At 38.3% G+C, this 9,473-nt stretch overlaps 1 protein-coding gene across 1 annotated transcript; it reads right to left on the bottom strand.

Moving 5' to 3' along the window:
* Positions 1-1,929: 1,929 nt before the first annotated feature.
* PEX7 (peroxisomal biogenesis factor 7) lies at positions 1,930-9,409 on the bottom strand (the record flags this gene model as incomplete). Its single annotated transcript, XM_010075610.1, has 5 exons — positions 9,349-9,409; positions 8,545-8,602; positions 6,884-7,034; positions 2,343-2,420; positions 1,930-2,038 (listed from the first exon to the last, which is right to left on the bottom strand). Coding segments are annotated over exons 1-5 (457 nt in total), but the record flags the coding sequence as incomplete, so codon positions are not given.
* Between the last annotated feature and the right edge of the window lie 64 nt (positions 9,410-9,473).

Genomic DNA, 9,473 nt, shown 5'->3' with positions numbered 1-9,473 from the left:
TAACATTCTGTGATTCTGTGAAACTGATTGACCTTTCTGACAATAAGGAAATGGCATTTATACCCAGAGCCAGAGGGTCATGAGTACTTCTGCTACCTACAGTCCTGCTGACCAAAAAAAAACCTCCCAACATGCATTTTCTGTAGTGAAGTAATCTAATAAAACCACAGGAGAATTCCAATGTAAACTAAAACCAAAAGCAAACAAATAAACCTTTTCCACATTGGCATGTCATGTTTTCTATGCACCAGATGTTTTATTTTGGAAACTGTAAGAAAGTTGATAATTTCAAGACTTAATTTTTTCTTACCTAATGATTCTACACCTAGCATTACACTATAAGATTTTTCTTTCGCACCTGAGTAGTACTTGCAGAAGAAAAATGTTGTGCCTTTCGTGCATGTTGTGCATGTTCGTGCATACGGAGTCGTCAATTGGTGAAAACTGACTGCAATTAGCTTCAGGCTCCACCAGTATATGCTAGTCTCTTTCAAGAATCAAAAGAAAATTCCCAGAAGAATAGGAACTCTTCAGTGTTTTAGTCAAAACTTCCAACAGCTGCACCCACTGAGTCACTCAAAGAACAGACTGCTTGTATGTTACTCTACCCAATTTAAGTACGACCACATACAGCATCTAACAATCCATGTTTCCCAAAATTGTTCAAGTGGCAATGTATTAGAAGAGAGCCTCGCTTCATAGCCTAGAGAATCAAGTTTGAAATAGCTAGCTGGATCAGTAAAGCCCTTTTTTCATTTTGGAACATCAGAAATTTTCTATGAGTAAGACTACCACAGAGGGGAGGCTTCTGAGCAGGACTTTAAAGAGATCATAACATGCCCTAGAGTTTGCAAAAAACTCTAAGCACTGTTTTCTCCACTTAGCTTTGACCAAATGGTACTTCACTAGTATTTTGTAGTATATAGCTGCATGTCAGTAGAACTGTTCATACAGTGTACAGGGCTCAATCCTGTAAGTTTCTGCTGTTATCTTATTAGATAGGTACCTCACTAAGTGAATCTCAATGAATCTTCAAATAAGTTTGAAATATCTGTGCACCAGCATCTGGCTTCCAAGCACAACTACATTAGAACAAATACATGTAACTTTTTAGTCATTCTAGTTCAACTCCACAGTCAGAGTCAGATGGAAATGATTTGATGGAAGGATGCACTTTTGCATCAAACTTTCCACAGAAGAGGGAAGACCAGTTTCTGTCTGTACTCACTGTCTTGCTTTAATTTCAGTAACAGGAAAACACACTTATCCTTGCTTACCCTCAATATAAGAGCTAAACAATTTAGCTCCAGGTCTCACTCCACAGCTCTCCTTGTGCCTCTGGATCAGGAGCAGTGTTTGGAAAACACTGCCACCTCACCATACAGTCTCTTTGCCTCTAGGTACATCCAAATCAATTATGATTGTATTGACCGTCATAGCACCAGCCAAAGCAGAAAAGCAAAACTGATGATTATCTTTCGCAAAGAATGAGGCACTGAGATCTGCAGCAGTACTTAAAACAGATCAATGGGAACCAACTATGTTTCTCACAGAGCTAATAGTCTACTGACACTTTAATAATTTGAACAAAAATGTAAGACAGAACACAAGACAAAGCATATAACGTGATTTAGTGGTCAATAACAAGAGCGGGGTGAATGGAAGAGAGCTACCTAAAATAAAAGAAAAAAATTGCCACAAGGTCACTGAAGTGACTGATAGAAAACTGCTGATCCCTGTTTAAATGGCCAAGAGGATGATTTACAGATCGTAACAGAACCTACAAATCCAGCTGCAGCAATACATTTATCCCGCCTTTGTCCATTTTTATGTATGATGCGCACTACCATCTGCTGGACAGAGTACTGAACTAATCCAATAACATACAAGGTTTTTTTGTTGAGAGAACATTTTTACCATCATGTTTACCTGAGGCAGATGCAAAACAACCAGGAAGGTGTGGAGACCATATAGTGCTGTAAATGACCCCTTCATGGCCTTTAAAAGTGCATAATGACTTCCCCACAGCTGGATCCCACTGAATAAAGTAAAAAGAAAACTGTTGAGGTACACATTCAATGATTTAGAGCTTAATACATAAAAAAAAGCTTTATACATACAGAAAGGACTAAATTAACTCCTTTTTACCATTTATCGTGACAAGGATTTGTATACTTAAACTGATATTAACTGAGGGATAAAACAACATCTCAGTTAAAACAGAATTTCAGCCTCAGTGTAAAAATAAAGAGAAAAAATGAATCAATGCTGTTTCTTAACACAAAGAACTATCAGATCCAAAACAAAACACATTTTTCACCTTCAGAAGAAAACCAACATACCAGCTTGGCTGTTTGATCCCATGAACCAGACACCACTAGCTGTTCTCCTCTAGTTTGGCTCCAGTCAACACTATATGCCTATAAACGATATAACAGCCCAGTTCAGAAAGAGCACTAGAATACAAGTTTGAGACTCTAGTTAGCCAAAGTTTCACGGAATAGACTTGGATTTGCAGACTGAATCATAATTAGCTAAAAAAATCACACCAGTCAAGCACCACAAAGCTGCCAACAATGACATTTACTGGAACAAAAATTAAATTTAACATCTCAGTCTGGCATTAAAGGTACATATAGGCTCAGAAAAGTATCCGAAAAAGTAAAAATGGGCCAAAATGGCGGGCGGAAAAAAAAGTTGTAACCAAATCCATATAGACCCACCATCACTAGAAGTTTCTACCACTGTAAAATTCAGACTGACTTCTTATCTCTGATCCAATTTTATTCAAATATCTACAATTTCTAATTGCTAGCAATGCAAATGTCGACTCTTTTCTGAGGTGGAGTTGACTTTGAGGTTTTATCATTAAAAAGCATTTATTGTTAGTCAGCTACCTAATTCTCATAAGAAATGCATGCCATAAAATACTCCTAGTTTTCATCTTTTCCAGGTTCTATGACACACTTTTTTTAGCATTCACCTCCTCAAACAAATAGAATAAAATTTAAAACTCAGCTTCCCTCATGACTAATCATTTCAGCTATTAAGAAATTGCTTTTCACTGTGTAGTTGAAATAAGCTCCCTCTTCTCTGACAGTTTATTCTAATATTGGTCCCTGCCTTGATAGAAGATACCTTAACTCCATCCTTCACTGCTGATTTTTCAGGTCTCCTGCCTCAGTGAAAACAAACACTTTAAGGTAGTTCCTCAGATTTTCAAATCTGAAAGTCTCAAGAACATGTGCAACTTCCATCTTCAAATGCACCATATCTTTATCAACATGCTGGAAGGTGCATTCTGTTCCATCTAGTTTTACCTCACACCAAAACGGCTCAATAAGCTGCAGTGGGACATGAACCATTTCAGTGCTAAAGTGGATAAATATTAGCTGAAACAGTTGATTTGCTCCACTTTCTGACCCAATCAGACCTTCCATGACTCTTCTCAGAAACATGGCCACTACCTACAGTAGGAGGTGACACCACTCAACAGCCGGGCCACTAACCACTGAGGATTTTTACTCCAGCTGAGACAAACTAGTTCAAGCACAGCACTGGATCTAATCTGCAAGTCAGCATGCCAGATGCTGTGTTCATCTTGGATAGAAGGAATTGTGCATTAAATGGCAGCAACCCTGTTTTGAAGGTGAAAATGTTTGGACCTGTGTCACCAGACAGAAAAGCAGAGCAGCTGGACTGGAAAAAAACCCAGCAAAAGCCAAAGTCTTCTGTGGAAAGTGTCCTGTAGGAGAAAGGAAATTGAGGTATCCTTTCGCTACTTCTGAGCATTTTCCTTCCTAAGAAATGTATCAGTCTATGCTAGATCCAGCTTAAATTAACTATTTTAAAATCTATTTGCTTATTTCCCATACGTGGAAGGCAACCACTGCCCAGAGAAAAACAAAGTGCATTATCTGCAACTTTCCTTTTTTATTTTACAATGCCCTGCTTCCCATATACTGAAAGGCATATTGTTCTGGCACCATTTTGTGCTAGCTCCCTTCCTTGAGGAGTTTATAATCCAAATGTACAGCACACTCAGACAGTACTTGACAAAAGCCAAATAACAAACTGGGAGGTAACTCTTTTGTTTGTTTTTCCAAACTATGCCTTTACCTCTTGGCTCTTCTACTCTTGTCAGCTAACTACCACTACTACAGCTTATTAGAACCCTCTCCCTTTCAATCTGACTCCTCTCATTAAAATGATAACAAAGGAGACACACAAATAGCTGCTCATATTTTAAGAATAGAAGACATCACGGTTCTCCAAAGTGGCTCCCAATCTCCTCACAAACATTAGCCTCTCACATTCTCCTCGAATCTGTGTGATGGCCTGTATTCAACTTCTAAGCTGTTGCTGTTTGGAAATGCCTCTAAATGTATCACTACATAATATGCCCCTTTCACACAACAGCCCTATTAAGTCAGTTCAGTGTTTGGCTCACATAATCACATCCAAGATTTTCCAGAAAGAAATACATCTCTGAGAAATATGCACCTGTGTCACACAATTCACCTAGCCCCACGTATTTGGGATGTATCAGATCTACTGCACAGATAAGGCAAAACACACATATGGCTTACAGCTCACTTGCAAGCTATCAGCACACAGATCTGTTGAACACATGTTGTGACATGGATCTGTGTACATATGGCAGACATGGTTGGGACAGCCCAGCATTCTGCAGCTGCATCAGAGGCAATGGGACCCGGGCAAATTCTCCTTTGGGCAAGGAGAGCTAACAATGGGCTCAGAAAAGGCAAGACGTGTTTTCCATTTGGCTTGTGACAGGTCTAGGTAATGGGAAGTGAATGAAAATAAAGGAGGTATGGAGAACCAAGTAAGGTTCAGTTTTATTCTTCTTTCCTTTTCATACTATCACCCAACATATATTTACAGATGCTTCAATAGAAGCTGTGTTGAGCAACTGGGAAAGACTAATAACACAACATAGTTTTTAGTCCTTTAGTGCTTTATCTTCAATCATAAAATACATTAATACTAGTTTATGCCTACAGGGCAGCAAGAAATGCCTCAGGCAAGCTGAAAAGATGATGGGGAAAAAAAAGAGATGTAAAAACATAAAAAATAGTACAAAATAAATGTTCAGGCTCACTTTACACAACAAATTTAATTCAAGCAGCCCATTGTCTCACATTCCAGTGAGCCTTCATCACAACCAAAGTAAATCAGACTCATTTATTAATAAGATCCAGCAGTTGGTTAGTGCTGGAATAAAACTCATTGTCCTTTGATAATAAAGATGCACTTTTAAATTAAAAATGCACATTCTTTTTGAAGAGGGACAATGATCTCATTTAGAAAACAAGAAACAGATCCCTGTCAATCTTGCCTTAGAAATATTATAAAATGGAGTGACAAAATTGTCATTAGAAATGTCAGACAGGGATTACAGATTAGGAAGGTAGTCAATCATTTTAAAGAGCACCGTCTGCCAGTGTTTACTACCACAAACCACTAGGTATATTCCCTCTGAGATCATCCTCCTAGTGCATGTTTATAAAGAATCAGTACAAACCTTTCGTATCTCACAATAAATCCTCAGTCCATGTTCCCTATACTGTCTTTCTAACTCATGGCTGAATGCATCTACCTCCCCAAGCTACCTGCTAAACTAAGACTTGGACACAAATGTTTACTTCACAGACAACAGATGGTGTAGCAGAACCAAAATAAACTTATGGACAGAATTTCAATGAGAAAATGACAGAGACCAAAAAAAAAAAAAAAAATTTGATATTATGCTTTGCCTACATCTTCTTGTTACCACCATCAGCCTTTGAACATTACCATAAAATCCTGATCACAACTACAAACTCATCTCTCAGAACTCTTTACTTACATAGTATGTGTATTAAACCAAAGTAGTAAAATTACAAAGAAATAATGTACAGAAGAGGGACTGTCATGTAACCGCAGTCACTCAGCTTTCAGCTTTGTGCTTCGTATCTGAAAAAGTCTTGAGGCCTTTGTGAATACAAAACTGGATTTGCTTCATCATTTTTTATTGACTAGATATTGACTATCTACTAGGTTATTTTATTCAGATTTATGTCATTGAGATAAAGCACCAGTAATCCAGGCTAAAACCAACTTCATCTAAAGTTCAAAGAGTTGACAGAAGTGAGTGAAGAGTTAGAAGGAAAGCATGGGAAAAAAAAAAGGGTAGAAAAATCACTTGGCAGAAGATAAACACACTAAAGCACAAATGTTGTTAAAATATGCAGACACATTTATGGACATTAATATAACATTTTCCTCTACCCATATTGCACTGCATAAAGAAACTGAGATTTTAAGAACATCAAATGCAACAGTATCAAGCCAAGGCTCAAAAAAGACATGCTGTCCCAATATTTGACTACTGTTATTTGAGTAGGATCTCACAAATGCTAGGATGGAAAAGAATAAGCAGTTCCCAGGTACAGCAGAAGTCCTAAGGACCTGCATAATGTGTATCACTCTGTATTCTCAAGGATAACACTGCTATATACGTCAGCTGTCTGATTTAGACCTATGCAATAATGCTTTTTAAATATCACAGAATGACTGCAGTACTTTCATACAGCACAATGATTACTTAGCCTATAAGAAACCACAAACACTATTTCTGAATATATTAGATTTATGTAATTAAGCAGTACCTACTACAGTGTATGAATGTACATAGGAACATGTGCAATAGGTAATTCACTTTCTATTCAATACAATGTTAGTTTATGAATTCAAACCACAGACCCAAACAAGTTAAAAAATAGACAACAAAGCCCACTTCTGATAATAAGTCCACAAATAAATCTTTTAATAATTCAAACATTATATCAACCATTAACTTTTTCAAGTTTGCGTCGCTTACCTCCTGAGTGTGCTCTTTGTAGACTTGCAGCGGACCTTTGGTTTTAGCTGTATCCCAGATTTGCAGGGATCCATCTCCACTAGAAGTGATCAGCACATGTTCATTATTCTCACTCCAAGTCACATCAAACAGGCCATCATTCCAGTCAAAACTGAATAGGAACAATTAAGATATTTGTCCGTGAGAAAGCATGACATAGAACTCTGCACTAGTTACATGCAAATACAGTATTTCTTTAAATCACCCACTCTACCATTCTAAACAGCATTTTTATACATTTGAGTTTCCAGTAAATTGCCTTGCAAGTAACTTACTTGTTTAAATGTCAGCTTTTACAACTGTATGCCAGAAGAGGTTGATTAAGTTAAAGCATAAATGAGCCAAGGACCTTCCACACACAGAGAATGAAATCTGATTTGAGTCTTAAACTTGCCCAGCAAACAGAGACGGATGTACCACATGTCTCAGTCTGATCTACAGTTTATCCTGGAAGTTGCTACAGAGGTAGGAGCCTTTTGCCTGTAACAACTGTGGTAAACAAAGAAATAAAACTGTTTGTGTTGGGAAAGCTCTATCCAATTCACAACACCACTAGGAAGCCAAGTCACAATGAAAAACCAACAGAAAGTCATGAACATATTAAAGATCTCTACACTCCCTTAAAAGGTCTTTCAACATACTGACAACTCACCATATCAGATCTGATAGCATGTATTAGTTGCTCTGCAACATCAATGACCACGCTGTTATCTGATGGCAAATATGAATTTATTTACCCCCTTTTCACTGAAGGTTTAGCTAAGCTCAGGTTAAACTTCATGGCACCCTGCAGTAATGATGAGGGAAAGGCATGCACACAGAACATTTTGACAGAGAAAGTAACACAGCTTATGGATCAGGAAGTTACAGGACCTTCTACCACAAAACAGGTGGAGTCACTGGAAACATATAAATGAACAATACTAAACCAGAGCACTTAGCAGAACTAACAGTGTTGAACGGTTTCAAAGAGTCTTGCTTTATAATTATGAATTAAAAACAGTTTATTTGAATATGATTAACTATTTGTTAAGCATTTCTATTTCAGCCCTCTTAATCTAAACAACCGCTGTTTCAAAACTTTCTTTTAAAAAATTTTAGGTCAATGATGGTCAAGTATTAAACCCCCTCTTTCCTAACCTTGCTCCTCCTCCTATCCAGAACACAAACCAAACTACTCACAAACCCTCAGAAAACTGGGTCTCCAAGGAAGGACCTCCATGACTTTACACACCTTTCCACTCTATTTTAAGTCAATCATAAGGGCATAAATTTGGGGGGCAAAGCACTGTTCCTAAAAAGCTAAAATTCTGGATTTCAAGCTAGGGCATAGATGCTACTTTTAATTCACATTGTCAGTTTTCCATAAAATGGTTTAACACCGTGGAAAAGGTTCAAAACAGATTACCTCCTATAACAAGATCTATGCAATGTAAACCTATCATTTGTATGTAAATACAAATACATTCATTTGTATGTAAATATAAAGACATGTATTCAGTAGATACTATAGCATGGATACTTTCTATTGCTTGCAATAACCCAAAATATTTGGGTTGCGTCTTGTATCCACAGGTACATAAGCTTCTGTCTTGCAAAAATAAACCATAAACCTATGTTACCTCCCGAGCAGAGTAATCCCAGCTTCATTTTGTTCCAGCACTGCCAGAGTTCCACAACCTAAACCAGCAAAATAAAAGAAAACATCACAACTAGTTCCCCCATGCTAAGGGGAGGTACTGCGGTTCTGAGGTAGGTCCAGTGTGCAAATACAAAGGGCATCTGAACTTTAAGAGGCCAAACAATCAGTTGCATAAACAAACACCTTGTCTCATGTCCCCTAAAATAGTAATTAATTTACATCAGAATTTTTGGGTTGTTTGTTTTTGGTTTTTATTCCAGTATACCAGGTGAGGTTGGAAAACCAACAACTTCCTTATAAAGCACAAAAGTGTGTTTTCCCCTTGAGCCTCGTGTTACAGACACACTAGCAGGGGGTTCCTGTTTATGTTTTTGACAACACAGCAGACATAACACATTTTTTCCTCCCCTGAATCTAGTATATACAAACACAGCTGACCAGAAATGGAACAAACAATTCCGTTCTGAGAAAACACACCTGGGTACTGCTTTCCCATGTGACCAGGATGTTGTCAATTTCTGCATTTAGGAACCTGATTTAAAGCGAAGGCTTTCAGCAGCATTACTGCCACTGGAAATGAAAGAAGTCCCAAAGTTCAGAAGAGCCCAGGTTGCCTCTTCAGACGGACCAGGGTCAGCAGGGCCTGTGTGGGCACTCAGGGTCTGACAGAAGAGTCAACATTTTAAGGAGAAAACATTTCGGACATTTCATTCACACTGTGTATGCCTCTACTACTTCATTTACTCTCAACCCTATAAAACCAGCACTCCTCTGAGACGCTCACCACCACCAAAGCTCCCAAGGGCGGCCCCCTCCCGGGCCACAGAACGCAGACGTTGTACCATAGCGAAACAAAAGCGACGGGAATCCCAAAACCCTTCCACTGACACGGCCTGTCCGCCCCCCGCC

Source organism: Pterocles gutturalis, unplaced genomic scaffold (assembly GCF_000699245.1).
Source record: "Pterocles gutturalis isolate BGI_N339 unplaced genomic scaffold, ASM69924v1 scaffold39062, whole genome shotgun sequence".
Taxonomy (NCBI): domain Eukaryota; kingdom Metazoa; phylum Chordata; class Aves; order Pterocliformes; family Pteroclidae; genus Pterocles; species Pterocles gutturalis.
The sequence above is the reverse complement of the archived record's forward strand: the minus strand, read 5'-3'. Positions and strand labels throughout refer to the sequence as shown.